General features: G+C 49.5%; 1 protein-coding gene across 4 annotated transcripts in view; it reads left to right on the forward strand.

The window, feature by feature from the left end:
• Positions 1 to 17,429, forward strand: part of Shrm (shroom) — a 495,848-nt gene that overhangs the window by 472,663 nt on the left and 5,756 nt on the right. For all 4 annotated transcript variants that reach the window (XM_077703030.1, XM_077703031.1, XM_077703032.1 and 1 more), the window contains 4 exons: positions 4,744 to 5,441; positions 13,819 to 14,002; positions 15,431 to 15,560; positions 16,820 to 17,098. In XM_077703030.1, coding sequence (XP_077559156.1) covers positions 4,744 to 5,441; positions 13,819 to 14,002; positions 15,431 to 15,560; positions 16,820 to 17,098 — 1,291 coding nt within the window. The remainder of the gene's footprint in view (positions 1 to 4,743; positions 5,442 to 13,818; positions 14,003 to 15,430; positions 15,561 to 16,819; positions 17,099 to 17,429) is intronic.

The following is a 17,429-nucleotide window of genomic DNA, read 5'->3' on the forward strand; positions in this document are numbered from 1 at the left end:
TTCTAACATACACTGGGTGTATTACTTAACACATCTGTAAGTTCACCTCGAATTTTGAAATGGTTATACAAAAACCCGATCTCTCCTCGATTATCATTCCAAAATTAGCACCCGATTTCTGCCACCCCCCCCCCCCCTTCCATTTATAAAAATATATAAAACCTGAAAAGGAACGACCTATATATAATAATCTTGGCCAGTGGCATTCCCAAGTCCTTCTTTGTGTATTTCTGAGGCAGAAACCTAGACCTTCGATCATTTTATCGTGCCGGTAGGACTTCTGCACCTGTGTCGATTTCCACCTGTGTCATATACCGAACATATTTCACCAGAGGCACTCAGAAGCCCAGCCTTGTAAGCACATTCGCGTCGATCTCCATTTTCATTTGGCATGCGCAGCGAGTTTTTCCAGTGCTGCGATCGCGCTGGCAGCACCGCCGTCGGGGGGCGGCCGAAATCGAGTGATCGTGCGCCGAGATGGAGGCAGAGACCGACTGGCTTTCTCCTTCCACGGGGGGCTCGACTTGGGCCACGCGCGTGGGAGCACGGGTCAGCCCGGCAGGGTCTGCGCGCAGGAATGTTTGCCGCATACGTTGGCTGCAGAAAGCTTGGGCGGAGGAACGCGGCTTCGCGTCGAGGTTCGTGGTTGGTGGAAGCGGAAGTCCCTCCGAGCCCGGCAGAGCGGGGAGGAGGGGGCAGCAACGCTGGAAGCCACACGAGCACCCAAACGCAACTGGCGGCCCCGGTGAACCTTTGCGCCGGTCAGGGATGCGCGTACACCCACGAGACGCACTCGGTCATTCCTCCCTCGCGTGCGATGGGCGCCGAACACGGGAGAATATATATATTGATGATCATCATGTACACATGACGATATAACGGCATGTACAGATGAGAGATTTGCCCCACCAACTGATGATGGTGATTGGCCACAATCATAGAAGAGTCCTACGGCGCTACAATTTCCCAATAATGTTGACTGCGCATACACATGCTCACAATGTGTGTGTATATATATATATATATATATATATATATATATATAATATATATATATATATATATATATATATATATATATATATATATATATATATATATATATATATATATATATATATACAGGCAATACACTGTAGAGAAGCTCTGGACATGATGAAAGCTTTCCTAGCGGAATCTTTTCGTAGGGCGGCCTTCCCTGCGTGTTTCCTGTCCTGTGAGCTGCCTAAGCCTGTCGGGTGTCAGTTGGCCGTGTCAATAAACTCTTTCCTGGCAGGCCGTCACGCACGCTGCATGCGCTTATGGCGGGACTGCGAGGATGGTGCGCGTCCTCTTAGCGCCCGGTATTTCCTCGTCGAATGCATTCGGATCGTTCGAATTTCTCCAAGCTGGCGGAACTGTGCGTAACGAGACTGAGTCGGATCTTCTAATAGACATGGTTCTCTGGACCGTACGTAGACGATAGCAGACAGGTGAGAGATTTTGGAGGCAACACACGCGGCGCAACGCCATCGACGTTTTCCAAAGACGGAGCGCGCGCGCGGGGTATCGATTTATTGTAGGTGTTAACTCCAACTGGAGTAGCAGAAAAGCGTCTCGGAGCCAGCCACTGAAACCTCGGAATGCCCTTTTGAGACGTTTTGCGTCTCCTGATTAAAAATTAAGCTTCGTCGCTGCTCAAAAAATATTATTTTAATTTTTGATGCAAGGGAACTGAAACGGCTGCAAATGTTCCTTTTGTGTTTAGCTGACGTGAAAAGTGACGGGGAAAACGCAAAAAGAAAAGGTAAGGAGGTTAGCCGGATTGGGTGTCTACCTTAGTACTTGGGTGCAAAAAAAAAAGCATTAAAAAGAGCTTTGAACATGCAACCGTCATTTAGTATTTTGAACAAGCGCTTCCTTGCCCCATCGATACCATTATATCCTAACTTGGCCAATTGTTCCGTGGGAGCATTAGATTTGCAATAGTTTGCTTTCTCTTATGCGTCCCAGTTTTGATCGATATGTCCCGATTTGATCGACGTGGTGAAGCAGGAAAATGAAAACAAAAAGAAAACAAGGAAAAGTGGGGCAGCAAGGGAGCTAGCATTGAATTTCCGCGGCGCCGTCAAAAACGCGCGAGTTAGGTTATGACGCCAGGGCTATTTATTTTGCGTGGGCGAACTATTGAATGGAACAAGGAACAGAGACGAAAACCTGGCCTATTTATTCTTCCCTACGAGAATTTTAGGTTATAACGCGAGAGCTATTTATTTTTGCACGGGAAAACGATTGAATGGAACAAGGAACAGAAATGGAAATCTAGCCTATTCATTTTGTCATTGTTGAAAACAAGCGCGCAGTTTCGGCACCATATTTGCGCTCCTAAAAACTCCCATTGATCCAGACATCGCTGTAAGACTTAATATGTCTGTACACATTTACTCAATTTTATGCTGCGGTGTGGGGCCACCTCAGCTTTTCTCGCCGCTGCCTCGTGCGGCATCATCAAGGAGACGCGCATCTTCCAAACTGAGATTTCAATAGGGCTCCCGTCGTCGAACAGAGGCTTTAAAATAATTTGACCTGGTCGGATACGCGTGTTCCTTTGTAACACGTATTACACGGGGCGCGCATTAGAGCGCCTCCGACTTATGCAACGGCACGCCCTTCAACGCGCACAAAGATCGTCTACTTAATAATGTGCCGCGCTCTAAAGAAAACAGCTATATGAGTAGCACAAACCAAAGCCTGATCTCGCCTCGATGCTTACGTTCTTTGTTAGAGGTAAAGAAGAAGGCGCGCGCATAGTTTCGCTTTCATCTGTCTCCAATTTTCTGCGCAGCTTCACAAAGGAACCGACCCGCTCCGTGTCCGAGGAGATCCTTTGTGATGGGGCGCCCTGGTTGTGAGCGGACAATGGGTCGTTCCAGTGCATCAGCGTTCCTGTAACTAATTCGCTGCCGCATCATTTTCGAGCTTTACAATTCCAATAATGTGTTCTGGTATGAAAGGTATTCTCGTCATGGATACTTTTCATGCTCCTTCCTCTCCGTGGGCTCGTGCGATGCGGAATTGGTGCGCCAGGAAAGATAATAATTAGTGATCGATGAACATCGCTCTAATTTACACGCTTCCGTATGGGCGCGTTTTTCGCGTTGCGGCGTTCGCGTACTGTCCGTATACGTCAATAAATTACTTGCAGCGTCATGCTTTCGGAGGCATCCGTTTCTCGCCCCCAGCAACAATGGCGTTGTTACTGAGCATCGCAGCGTTATGTTTTTTCCTAATTGCTCGGATTTAGAATCGCAGTTCGCTCTTTTTGGAGATTTTGATTAGTTGGAATTCTTAGCCGTTTATGGAACGGGCTGCGCGCTAAGAGCGGCTCATACTGGCTACGTGGCTTGTTATGACCATTTGTACTTGCGCTTGACGAGCAGTAACTGCCTGCTGTCAATGTGTGTAAAATTGTTGCATTATTCACTTTGTGTAACGTACATAGGAACTGTTAACATATAAATAATATTCTCGTGCAACTCTTTGTGGGAGATGGTACACTGAGATAATCCTGTGCTTCAGCTTCACCACAAGGCACTCGATTGACCAATCAGTGCTGCCAACAACGTAATTTCGGCCAATGAACATGTCGAGAATGCGGTTTGACTACATAGTTCGTTTTGCGCTGTGGCGTCACGCAATGCAAGCATGGTGTTCTGCATTGCGCAATGACATTGCACAGATCACATTTTTGTGTCAAATCGCGTGCACAGTGCTGTCATTCGCCGAATTTGCTTTGTTGACGGGACGAATGGGTCACTGGAGTGCATTGTAATCAAGCTGAACGACGGGATTGCCGTAAATTAAAGTCGTATATTATTAATCCTGTGTCACCAGTTAATTTGTATTGAGGGAGCCTACACAGCTAGCTCGGGCCCAGAACATGTTGTTTTAAGAAAATGGTAGTGGCTAGCAGCACGGAATCTTCCATGGCTCTATACACGTTAATCTTCTCTGGCTTCCTTCTTTGTCTTGGCGCAGTATCGGGGTGCCCCTTTGTCGAGGCCAACGAGATGTCTGAGGGAGTCTCGCAGATAGCGCCGTCGCTTATGTGATTAGAGTGCTATGCATGCTCCTGTGGCAAGCCAACGCTGGGTCAACGCTGTTACGGAATTTTACTGTGCTGATGTTATTTTGCATCGGCTGAAGAAACGCAGCTATTCGGCACTGCGTAATTATAATGCATAGTGAATCAAGCACAAAATCAGTATTGCGCCAAGTCTGAGTCAGTAGAGTGAGTGAGCTTACAAGCGGGAATGTTGAGGGAAAGGGAAAGATTGATATTTTCAGTAAAGCTTGATGTCGGGCTAGTTGGTGTAACGTGCTTTTGAAGGTAAGTTGCGCTTGTTATGGTCACAGAGACGGACACAGGAAAAAAAAAACGTACCGTATTTACTCGAATATAAGGCGAGCTTTTTTTTTCCCCCAAAATTCGTAGTCTCAAAGTCATAACCCGCCTTATATTCGAAGCTCTGTACATATATATGGCGATTTCTTTAACTGTCCAAACTGCACCCTCGCCTTATAATCGAACAAATACGGTACACGTCTTCTCGTGAAGGTTACGTTGTTTTTTTTTGTTTTTTTTTTTTTTTTCCTGTGTCTGTCTCTGTGATCATAACGAGCGCAACTTCGAAAGCTTGAAATTTTCTTTGTGTGTTGGCGATAAGCAGTTTATCTTATCCGCCCTGTTTCTCCTCCTTGCAGGGTGTACCCCAAGAACTCGTACATGTGGTACCGGACCGAGCGCAAGCCCGGTCGGCAGGGCTTCCAGGGCAACTACCGGCGCAGCTACCACGGCGGAGGCGAGGCGGCCGACTCGGGACCGGACTCGTGCCCGGGCTCCGACCAGGGCTCCGAGCTCACCTCCGAGGAGGCCAGCTCAGAGTCCCCCGCCTCGTCGTGCCCTTCGTCGCCGCTCAGCTTTCCTCCGCAGTCGTCGTGGCCAACCCCGGGCAGTGGCGCTAGTCAGGACCCTCCGGGCAAGGCAGGCCCCAAGTCCGGCACGCCGCCGCACTGCGACGAGCCCTCTACGGACTCTCTGAACAACAACAACAGCAACGCCAACAGCACCGGCGTCATCACAGCCGTCTCTAGTAACAACAACAACTCGGTGACCAGCGGCGGCGAGTTGTCGTCGCCGGTTGCGTGCAACGGTTGCTGCGACCAGTCGTCGTCACCATCCTCGGTGCTGCCGGCGAGTAGCAGTGCCGCGGCCTGCCGCCGGACCAACTCGGCGACGCAGACGACGGGACCCGACGACGGCGACTCGTGCTGCGTCGTCCAGCTGCGCCGCTGCGGTCGAGCCTCCGGCGCGGTCAAGAGCCGCGAGGAGGTGGAGTGCGAGCGGCTCTCGCAGGACTTCGCCTCGCGCTTCGGCGACGCCGCGCTGCGCTCCCTGCTCGGTGAGTTCGCTTTGACACATCCAGCCGCCACTTAGCGTGGATTTTTAGTAAGGGGCAGTGTGGTGAGAGTTTAATGTCTACTACGCGCTACGATATGTATACGCCCATCTGTTCTGCCGCCACATAACTTTATATATATATGCATACATACATTTTTATACTACTTCTTTTTTTTTTTTTTTTTTTTTGCAAATTGACGGTATTTTTGTGTGTTCGAAGTGAGCTGATACTCCGATTTTAGTAGCCCAAAGTGCAGGCTGGAACTTTCTATTTTTGATATTTTAGATGTATGTTTAAATTGACAATGCTAATAATCCCTTCCTGTTACTGGAAAGCGGCGATTGACGACAGGAACCGGAAGTAATATTTGAGCTTGAAACATGTGTTTCGGAGCATTCACAGCGCGTGCACCTTTCGTCTCGTCCGGAGTTTAAAAAAAATACACACACACAAAGCTGTAGCTGGCCCGTAATTGCAGACATCAGCTGAGGGCGCACGCCTACGGCCCCGGGTAAGAAGCCGTGCAGTTAGTCGAATAACTTGACCTAAGCTCTCAAAGTGGGCTAGTTTTCTGCAAACGAAAAATTTGACATCCACCTACAATGCTGCCTTACAGCCACAAGAAAAAAACTCCCCAGTCGGACAAAGAGCCGTGGAGCATTCTCTCTTCAAGTTGCACGTCTTCTGAGGAAGCTGTATACCTTCTTTGCATTGTGGCTGTGTGGCTGCAATGTAGGTGGATGCCGACCTTTTTTTTCCCCTTCGTAAACATCGGAGTTACGCGTATTGTACTTCCGCGACATTCCCAAACGGTGATTTTTATTGCGGTACGCAAAGATGTCCGATACCGGGTGTTCGCCGTAAACATCGTTGCACCTTCCGTTGCATTTTATGGATCTGAGATGTCCAAGCGGGGCCGTCGAGCCATCCGCACCACAAAAAGCGACGGCATCCCAACGCGCTCGTTAATGGAAAAATCCCGGAGCCCGCTGAACGGGGTGAGAGCCCGCTTGCGTATCTGGCAATCCGTTGTTTTTAATCTCTGCGGTACACGTTGTTCGGACGCAGGTGGAACGGAGCGAACGCGGTGCGTGCCGTACCTGCCCCGCCAGGCCACCGTTAGCTCTCCGTCGCCAAGTAGAGGAAGGCGGCATTATCGAGAGAGCGCCGCTATAAGTGTCGCACATGCTGTCCGTATAAGTAGGGCGCTCTCGCGCGTTTCGACGACACCTTCTAGAGAAGAGCCGATTAACTGCAGTCTCACCACCAGTTCATTTGTCCTCGACTACTGAACGCCTCATCGCGTACCTTGTGACGCTTGTTTGTTGGCTTTGATCATTAACAGCGACGTAAAGCATTCGTCGGTCGTACTGTGACGACGAGGCCTTCGCATCTGGGAGGTGTTTGTTCCGCGCGCTCCGCTGCGACGGACGCGGCCAGTGCGAGCGCAACAAACGCGCGAGGAAACAGTGCGTATCTCCGGGTCGCTTTCTCTGGACATGTCACCGCTCGTGTACACGGACGCGCCGTAGTTGGGTGGAACTGGGTCGCGTTGTCCTTTCTATCGCGCACGCTATCGAGCATCATTTGGCCTTCGGCGTCGTCGTTATATGCGCTACTTTTGGGGTCGCGATAAGTGGCTCCGCAGCCGCCTGAATGTACGAGCTGCGGTGATGGGGCAGGCTGTGACGCAGTGTCATCTCACTGTCTCGTAGGTGTACAGTCGTTAGCGCGCCCGAGTAGAGATCAGGACAGACGTACACGGATATTACGTGCGTCGCCTAGTTCCTGCGTGAATGTGCCCGTTAGGGGAACTTCATGAGGCCGTAGAGAGAACAATATACCCTACGAACGCGAACAAAAACTCTTAATGAATGCTGATGGATTTACATGGATCACTCGTAGATGTATAAAAGACGTGATCAAGATCGGTAGATGTATAAAAGACGTGATCAAGATCAAAGACACGCATGCACCGTGAGCTGATCTCGTTATCTTGATTTTTTTCCTTGTGCTATGCACTGGACATTGTACTCATGCGTGACGTGTAGGAGCAGGACGTGTTTGTTACGCGTTTGTTGGACAGGGTATAGCCTATAGACACGCGTATACGCTCGCGTCAGTCAGTGCTTTGCAGGGAAAGAAAAAAATTTCCACGTTCCCCGCATACTTTCGCTACGGCAATCACATCTCGTCAAAAGGTTAGGAGGTAGAAAAGCGACCGCTGTCTGTTTTTTACGTGTGCGCGCAGCTGTTGTCGTGACGAGCACGCAGTGGTCGTCGCCCTATTTCCGTCGTTCTATCGGCCTCTGAGAGCAGGACGTCTGATTGGTAGTGGATGACGATAGCGAAAATGGGCACGCGTCAACCGAGAAAACCCTGTTCCGCCATTCACAAGCAGTCCAGGAAAGGTCACAGTGGACGCGCATTTATCTCTGGAACAAACACGACGGGTACGTCAGCGTACGGATTCTGAAAACAGCTCGTAGAAGTCTCGACGCGAGGAAGCCTTCCCTCTTCGGTGGTGACGCCACAGTAGACGGCCCTGTGGCCCTTCACGCACCGCGGTTTCTGCGGAAAGGGCGAGCAAGAGAGCACCGACGGGGCGACGGCTGCAGGAGCCGTCGCGCGCACTTGATCGAACGCGCATTGATTCCTGCACGCGAGAATAGGGTTGGTGATATAACGGAAACCCTCCCCGTCCCCCCTTTCGCACGCGCCCAGAAAAAAAAATCGCCGCCGAGGAAAACACAGGCGACGAAGAAAGGGAAACAACCGTCTCGGCTTTCAATCCTTGCCAGCCGCCTGCACTATTTCTCGCGCAATTCTGTTTTCTTCCCGTCGGAACAGCGCAGCAAAAAAACAAAAAAGCCCTCCCAGTTATAGGGAAGGAAAAGCCAGCACACACGCGAAAACAAACACCAACTTCAGTGCGTGACGTTCAGTTGCTGCCTTTTCCTGCTCAGCGCTAACAGGAAATTCTTGTTCCCCAGCGCTTCGGTTTGGTGCCCCCTGCTTAATGCCGCGACAAGGCGTTGTGAGCTTCGGTGTGAACGTCCGGTTACGTAATGGGTTGATTTCTGCACACTGCGGTACGTTGTTAGCGTGGTCGCGTTGTCCTTTTCCGCACCTGTCCCGATCGAGGGAAACGGTTCCCAACGTAGTGAGCAGGTCGGATGCCGGTGGCCTGAACGTCTGTGGCTGTGTCGTAGAGTAAACACACCTACTCGGTTCAACCTAGCGTCACTAAATAAGCTACGCCTTCATTTAGTGACGCTAGTTCAACCAGGCAACTCGCTCGCCTACGCGAGGTAGAGAAAGCAAATGGCGGCGCGGTGCAACCCCGGCGAAAAGGCGTCGCCGTGGAGGCGTTCGCCGGAAAGAACGGCGGGTACGCTCGTCGCCGAGAAGCACAAAGGGAAGCCGACTCGCTTTTAATCTCGTTTGTGAGGAACGCCTGCCCCTCTCCGTACTCGCCGGTGCGAGCGTAGAAAAAAAGGAAAAATAAGGTGGAGGGGTGCACGAGGAGCTTGCGTGCGACTTGCCACGGCGCAGTTTGCTTCCCTGAAGTGTTCCGCCCTCATGTGTGAACATTGCCGTTTTCACGCACTTTGCCTTCTCTTTCGCTGGTTTTAAGTAACTCGGGATGAAGCTATTTTTGGAGTCCTTGCATCACGCAAGAGTGGGATATGCGGTGACGCTGCGAAGAACCTCATAAGCGCTTACGTGTTCCGCTCGGGGGCCGGATGCGCTTCGGTCGCGATGCGTGCTTTTTCCCCCGCTTTCTTTTTAGGCACTGGAGGCTGCTTTGCGTCAAGTCGGCTACAGGAAGCACCTGCTAGCGCCCCTCGTGTTGTGCTTCCGCGATTGTGCGCTCATGGAGTGGCTGCACATGGCTTAGGCCAACAAAAAGATATGAAAAAGCAGGACATGAAGAGGGCTAAGCTCGCAGTCAGTTTTTCGCACCCCCAACCCTTACACGCTTTTTGTTGTTTTTGTTCCTGGCGTTTTAAATTATGCCCTGCTCGCACATCTTCCCGCCACGAAGCGCTCTTTCCTTGCTAGCAATTTATTGTGCTTCTAGGCTTTTTTTTTTTTTCGCCCTTCAGTTCATTCTGTCTCTGTTAATTCCGTGAACCGTCCGGGTTAATATTTCAAGTACGCTTAGAGTGAGCCAGACTCCGCACGACCGGCAGACAAAGCCGAGTTCTTGACCGCCAGGCGGATGAGAGAGAGAGAGAGAGAGAGAGAGAGAGAGAGAGAGAGAGAGAGAGAGAGAGAAAGAGAGAGAGAGAGAGAGAGAGAGAGAGAGAGAGAGAGAGAGAGAGAGAGAGAGAGAGAGAGAGAGAGAGAGAGAGAGAGAGAGAGCTGTACCTGAGAGGACATGGCCAAGATTAAGTGTTCTCACTCAGGGGTAGTTTCATATGCTTGCATTGGAACAAAACTTGTATGCAGCCTGTCTCAGAAATTTCTAGGCCATAGTGACGTTCCTTGTACAGCAGATTATTCGGCACGCTGCATTAGCTTTACACCGAACTTAATGAAGACGAGATGCAAGTTCGGTCGATTCGTGAGAATGTCAGGTCGGAATAATAACCATGACAATTCTAGCTCCAGTTCAGACAGATTAAAGAAAATGGACGAGGGAGTGTTGACTCACCAGCCAAGTTCCTGTCGTTCCCCCAATGATGTCACCCTGACTAGCTTGTGCGGTTGGCGGGTGCCGGCAAAAGATGTGGGGTAGTAGTGGCGTCCTTTGATTGCGCCCCGGATGATATGACTAGATGACGACGTATCTCAGTGACACACTCGGCGACAGTAATATGATCTCGCATTTACGCATGCTAATAATTGTTGGGGTGCCCCCACAGTTTTCTTCCCGCGTCCTGTGCACTGAAGTCTTCACCCACACGAACCAGCTGGTGTTCGCACTGTAGGGCCCTAGGTAGTGCAACACAACCTAACCTGGGCCACCGCGGCGTGCCTCATAAGACATGCCTAGCCGCAGCTGTGCGCATTTCCCCCCAATCTACACTAGTCGTATTGGAGATCAGATGCTACGAGACAACGTTGATGATTGATTTGATTTATTGTAGGGTTTAACGCGCCGACGCAACGGAGGCGATGAGGCGCGCCGTAGTGGAGGGCTCCGGATTAATTTTGACCACCTGGGGATCTTTTACGTGCGCCGAAATCTCGTACACGCGGACGTTTTTGCTTTTCGCCCCCATCAGAAAAGCTGCCACCGCGGCCGGGAATCGAACCCGCGACCTTGTGCTCAGCAGCACAGCGCCTTAGACACTGAGCCACCGCGGCGGGTAGTACGAGACACCGTAGTTTCGGAGGTGCAAAAAAAAAAGGTGTCTTTTCAAACCCAAAACATACGGGGTGTGAGGTGAACAGGGGCCGAAGATTAGAGCCAGAAAATTAGTCTTTATTCGGCGGTGACACCAGGGCAGACGATGAAGCTTTAGCGGGAGAGAGATAGAGAGAAAGAGAGAGAGCACGAACGAGGCTTTGTGCAGACTTCTGCGACCTAGCTTCCATTCTGGCGTTAGGCAATGCAGAGCAGGCCCTTTCAGGGCGCTGCCTTCGTTTTGCCAACCTGACAGGGGACGAAATCGTTTATCTGGCTGCGAAAAAGGAGCGCTCCCATAGATCTCTCGCGTTGCCGTTAGTGCGTGCGTACATACCTACTACTGCGCACGTGGGACGCACGTACACGCGCAGAGTACGCGAGACTGGTACACCGACCGCGGATATCGATTCGGAGGCGACGACGAGAAAAGGCACTGGCGGCTTCCGAGATACGGGCGGTCCCGAGGGACGTGACGGGCTTCCGCCATTCATCACGGCTTGCTCTCGTTTTGCGGGGAATCTCCCTCTCTCGCCGCTGGCCCAACAGGCTAGCCAGGCACGGAAGTGAGGACTAAGAAGAAGGCTGGCAGAGATCATGCAGACGGCAGCGCGCGTCAAACGACGGAGTGCTCGCTCGCGTAAAGACCAGCGGCAACGAGGGAACTTGCAGCGTTATCACGGCCGAACTATCTATGGAAGCGTCGTCCCACAGACCGCACCCATTTCCTGTACGCCGCATGTTATCTCGGCTCGGGCACTCTTTCAAATGCTATGCATATCTCGACGAAACTGAACACGTTTGACGTCGATTTCGTTATAGTTTAGGAGTGGTTTTGTTTTTAGAAGCCGATTCCAGCTCATAATAGCCGTAAAATTGCAAAAAAAAAAAAAAAAAGATCTTCGTTTATGTCAAATTCGTAACGTGCGGAAAGCGTTGACCACCTTAGAGACGAAACTTTATGTGTGCTTACCAGAATTTAGCAGTGTACGTTCTGGTATTCTCACAAAAGCGCATAGCGTTTGGACATTTATTTCTCAAAAGCCGCCGCCTTCCGACCGCTGGGAATTCCCCACTGCGCCCCGCGATGCCCATCACTTGGCACCTTTCAAACGACAACAGCTGGCACGTCTTGGCTTATTTTTATTTACTGTCTGCACCCGGGTCATCGCTGCTGGCGCCGCATTTGTGTGACAACACATTTAAAGTTTGCCTACGGACACGCACACAACACACACACACGCTGAGAAATGGGACTTGCCCGGGCCGCGTGCATGCGGATTAATGCGTTAGGGGTTCCTTGCGGTACAGTAAAAAGAAAAAAATAAATCCACCAGATGCTTTAGCGAAGCCGTTAACAGGTTAATCGTGCGACGTCCAGCCTGCAGCTCGCAGCGTACAACGGCCCTCGCCCGCGTTGCGTCCAACTATGCCCAGCTGTTCTGCTCGTACAGTCGAAACGTGCTACAAGCAAACCGCGGTTCGGTTGATTTGTGGGTCGCTGTGGTCGTAGCTGTGTGCGTGTGTGGTTAAGGAGGAAAGTTGTTCGAAGGAGGTGTTGTCAGAGTATCGCACCAAAAGCGCGAGTGGGTGAGTCAGGGCAGGGAGGGAGGGCGGAGGCAGAGGGGAGCCGCCTGAAGGGATAAGGGCTCACGCTGCGGCCGTGGCCCGCTTTCTTCATTCCTGCGCTTGCTTACGCTTGCTTGTCCCATGCCCGGCACCACGAGTAGAAAAGACGGATTTCGCGGTACATTAAATGTGGCCTCTGGCCTTATGCGCTGCAAGAATTATGTGTTATTGTAGCTAGGAGCAACCCAGCAGCCATCGTCTAAAATCCACTAAACGCTACCGCACGTGTGCGAAGAAGAGGTGAGACCGTGGACAAGGGGTCGTTTTTTTTTTTTTTTTTTTTTTTTTTTTTCCGGCTCTTTGATCTCCTTTTACCTCTCTATTTTCTGTCCTGCACCTTGCAGTGTCCTCGGGGGCCCTCCTGGGTCCCTTTCCAGTCTCCAGATATTCACTCCCTCTCTCCTTCATCTGTCCGTGTTCATATTTTCCCTTGCTTTCTTCCCTTTTTCCTTCCTTTCTCCTTCTTCTTTTCACCATTTTGTCGTTTCTCTCCCTCTTCCTTTCTTACTGTAACCCCCGAAACTCCTCTTCTTATTTTGTTTTCTTTTATTTGTTCCTCATTTGCTTTGTATAAATTTGCTCTCATAATTTTTATTATGGGATAACTTTTTTGGGCCAACTTTATTGTTCCTTTGTTTTCTTTCATCTTGTTTTCTTTTTGTCCTTCCTTATCTCTATTAATCCCTCTACCTTCAAGTGGTTTTCCTTTTGGCCTGTTGTGCAGAGTTATTCTGTTTAATAAATTTCCCAACACTGAGTTCTTATGCCACCCTAATGTGCCATTTGAGAATTACACAATGCCAAAAAGCACGTTCTGTAATAGAAGTGCAGCGCGTGCAGTTAGCATTACAGCAGGTGGTGTTTTACTTCTTAAATTACAGCTTTGAAGGAATATGGTTCCCACTCATAAATGGGTTCGTGAACAACATAGGCTGTGTACTTCTTTGAACAATGGGTTAACAGTCATATGGCAGCAACGCCAAGAAGGTGCATCAGCTGCAACATTAAATTTCATTGAATGTAGTATACCATTGTTGTCAAGAGAAGCTTCCCCACCAATGCACGTATCCCTTGCCTAAAATATCCTCGCGTGTAAGCGTCACAGTGAAATGCAATAGGAAAATTTAAAGTGACAAAGCTGGCCAAATCACGCTTCTAGCCAAACTTCCAAAAGTCACCAGTGTTGCTGAGTCAACATTTTTGTTGCCTTGGAGTGCAAGTGCACGCTGGGTTACAAGTTCTGCCTCTTGTAAGCTTGTGGTAAAGCGCTTCTGCAGCGACATTATCTACCAAGGCTTAACCTCAGAAGACAATGTACATCCTCTCTCTAAGGTTTGTTGGCAGACTTGTGAGCCACATCTGTGGTGTTCTTCCCATCTCTTACGCTTGCAGTGCCCAGTGCAAACCAGAAAACGATGTCCGACTACCTGGAGGGCCTGTTCGATGCGGACGCCACTCAGAACGGCCAGCTGGACTCGCTCCCCAGGCGGCAAAGCTCAGTGGCCACGTCTCCGCAGCCTTCCCCACCGACCACTTCGTCATATCTTCTTCCCGCCACGGGGAACAACTTGCTCAGGTTGGTGGAGTGCTGCGTTCTGGTAATGCCTGCATTGAGTGTTCTACGCTATAGATGGTATTCACTGAAACATTCACCTGTCAGTTTCATCGCGTGGCAACACTGGAAATGGCAACGGACATGGCCGAAGCGCCACGGACATGGCGCGACTTGTGCCACTGCGCTCACACGCCGCAGAAAACGACGTGCGTCGTCTGCTCCATTTCAACCCGATTCTCAACGGTGGTGTCAACAGAAATGTTATTAATCGCACTCAAATTGGAATCGAGGCATTACTTTGCATTCAGAGGGGCTCTAGAGTTTGGAACGTCCAGCACACATCATTTACTTAGCACAGACAAGTAGCGCCATCCCGCGGAGCCTTACGTAACCAGTGATGGCGCACTCTCATGGTTGTCTGCATGCATGCCTCGCCAGTGAATACAACCTATGTCTTCAACGAATTGTTTCCCATGTGGCGGCCCTGCAAGAGTTTTTGTGTTTTCCTTACCGTACCATTACAACATTGGTAGATGCAGAAGTTGGGCAAAGCATCAGGATAATGTTAGGACCTGCAAAATAAAATTTATAGTTAGATTTTAACTTGTGAGCTTTGGGGTCATTTTGGGAGTGCATCAAAACCGGGGCAGCTTTTATTTGTGACCTAGCACTTTTTATCGTAGAACCACAATGTGGCTTGAGACAGAAATTGTCAGCACCGTCATTCTTATTAATCTATTTTTATTGGTACTTATGTTGTACAACGAGGGGAACCTTCTTATGATGTGCACAAAATTACTTACTCGAAAAGGGATAAATAATGACTGCACTTCCGGTATAATTGTCTAGAATTTTCTAGACACACAGTGCTATTTTCATGATACAACTATGAAACATGCCAGCACATCACCTATCAAATTCTTAAATTTGTGAGCTCAAGTCAGTTTACACAGTTATCATCTCTGGGTGTCTTACTTGAACTCCGAGATTTGCCAAGCTAATACGGTATGGTGTATTCTTGAATAAAACCAACACCTTCTTTGTTGATTTTGCCGTGTGTTTGTCTTGAGAACTAACACAAGTAGTAGAGCCTACTGTTTTCTCAATGTTTCCCTTTACAAGTTATGTTCCCCTTAGCAGCACCTGCGTGCTGCATTCCAAGCTTTGCAGGGGTGATGGTTGTGCAGAGGCATTTCGTGGATATTTATTTCTAATTCACGCAAAATCTCACTGCTGAGGAAATATGAGCATGAACAGATGGTGTAAGTGCGTGATGTCCATCAATAGCTGTGTCGGGCTTCCCATAGTTTTCGCATCCCTAAATAGTATTTAAAGACTTTGCATCTACGAGTCAGAAGTATACCGTTAGGGCAGATAAAATTGCTTCAGGAGTGAACTTGTGTGAAAAGATGCGGTTACATGACATGTTCGACCTCTCGTTGTGCGCAGGGATGAAAACCTTCCCGCGAATAGTGCCTACTACACGACCTCGGAGCCCAAGGCCAAATTCCTCACAAGGTTCGGCTCCGACATTGGCAAGCAGGAGTGGGCCTCGGACTGCGAACTAACAGCCAAGAAGGTCGGTCCTTACCATTGCTTGCTTTACTTCATGCTTGCTGTTTTAGTAAAGCTTGATAAATGCTTGGTAGGCACGTGCAGCCCTGCTATTTCTTCGCCTCCAATGTGTTCGTCCTGATCAAATTTCCGGTAAAGGGAAGCTGATGCTGTGCATGAAATTTTGGTTGGAATTGCATCGGTTTGTTTGCGTCCGCAAGGTGTGGTGCTCCGTTAAATGATTGCTGCGTTTTTAGAAAAACAAAACAGATTTGACTCTTTAGCTTAGCCGTATATGGTCAAGTAACGGGGCATTCATAAAATACTTGAGTACTGTGTCACTGTGCGAGCTGTGCAATTAACAATTTTGAGGGAAAATGTGATATAAGTAATGCGTAACTAGAGGTCAGCCACTCATCCAATAAAATAAAAGAAATTGTCGGTAAATGTCACTAAACCAACAAAAATAACCTGCAGACTTCCTAAATTACTTCCAAGCTCCAATTACTTCCAAGCATTAGATTAGAGGAAAAAGAAAGTGCAGGTACTTATAGCTTGTGCTAAATTTGAATCCGAAAAAGGTCAAAGATTAGTACATCTTATCGTTTCAGTGACAAGTACAAATGCACCCTAGATAATGTTTCCAAAATTGTGCCTACATGATTCATCTGTTACTGTTGAGTGCACACACGGAGTGCAGGAAGCCTGAAATTTTATAGTAGCTGATCAGACTGCACGGGAGTGTAAATAAATGTTATAGTCTTTCCCCTACAGCCCTATTTAAATTTCTTAACAAGCAAATGTGTCTAGGCTCAAGTGGAATATAAAAGCCTCCCATCTTTTTCACAAACGATATGCAGAACTTGCTTCACCAGAAAGGAACTTCCATTATGCATTATTACATTATGGCATTCGTGTGCACAAATTGGTGGTAATTTTTGAGAGTACGGACCCACATATGTGTTATCGTCTGGGAACCGAGAAAGAGATAGAGAGAGAGAATATTTTTAATGGCAAAAGTGAGGTTAGCCGAGCCACTTAGCTTGGTATGCAGTATGAGGAAACAAAAGCATGAGGGTCTGTGAATTGAAATGCTTACTCAACTTTGCCTGTACAATAGTGTTCTTCTTTTGATACCATTTACACTTTCCTGTGTCACTCCCTCTATCTCTTTCTGTTTTTTGAGGGTGGTGTGGCTGTTTTCACATCTCGCAATAGTTAAGTACTTTGCTCCTGCTGCTGCTATTCTCGCTCCTAACCGTGCTCCTGCCGTGTGCCCTGCAGGAGGAGCTGATGGCGAGCATCTCGCGCAAGCTGGAGGTGCTTCGGTCGGCGCGGCTGAGCCTGCGCGAGGAGGCCTCCCAGAACGAGCAGCTGGGTCGCACCCTGGGAAGCCGCGTCGACCAGCTGGCCAGGCCCGCCGAGCGCGACAAGTACCGCCTCCACGTGGACGAGCTCGACAAGATCGTCAGCCTGCTGCTGTCGCTCTCAGGACGGCTGGCACGCGTGCACAACGCCCTCGCGGGACTCTCGGGGGCCGATGAGCCCACCGCCCAGGAAAGGGTCAGTTAGTCCCCCCTCCATGTACACTTTGTGTAGTACACTGACACTACATGTCTCTCACTTCTGAGCTTCCTATTGCATGGATGGAGGTGAGCACACAAACATAATACACCTCATCACACCACTGATGACAGCTGCCAGCACATAAGGAAAGTTTGATATTCTTTAATGCCTGTCTTTGCCACTCTTAATCCGTTCTTACGTGGCACTAAAGGCACATTCCCACTGGCGATTCACCTCGTCGCGCGACGAAAAGCGATGTCGCAAAGTGACGAGCCGGCCGTCGCTTTTCGTCGCTTTGCGACGGCGGAGCAGATTGCTCTCGGTCTGA

This window comes from Haemaphysalis longicornis, unplaced genomic scaffold (genome assembly GCF_048455015.1).
Source record: "Haemaphysalis longicornis isolate Haplotype H1 unplaced genomic scaffold, Haemaphysalis longicornis Haplotype H1 scaffold_3, whole genome shotgun sequence".
Classification (NCBI taxonomy): domain Eukaryota; kingdom Metazoa; phylum Arthropoda; class Arachnida; order Ixodida; family Ixodidae; genus Haemaphysalis; species Haemaphysalis longicornis.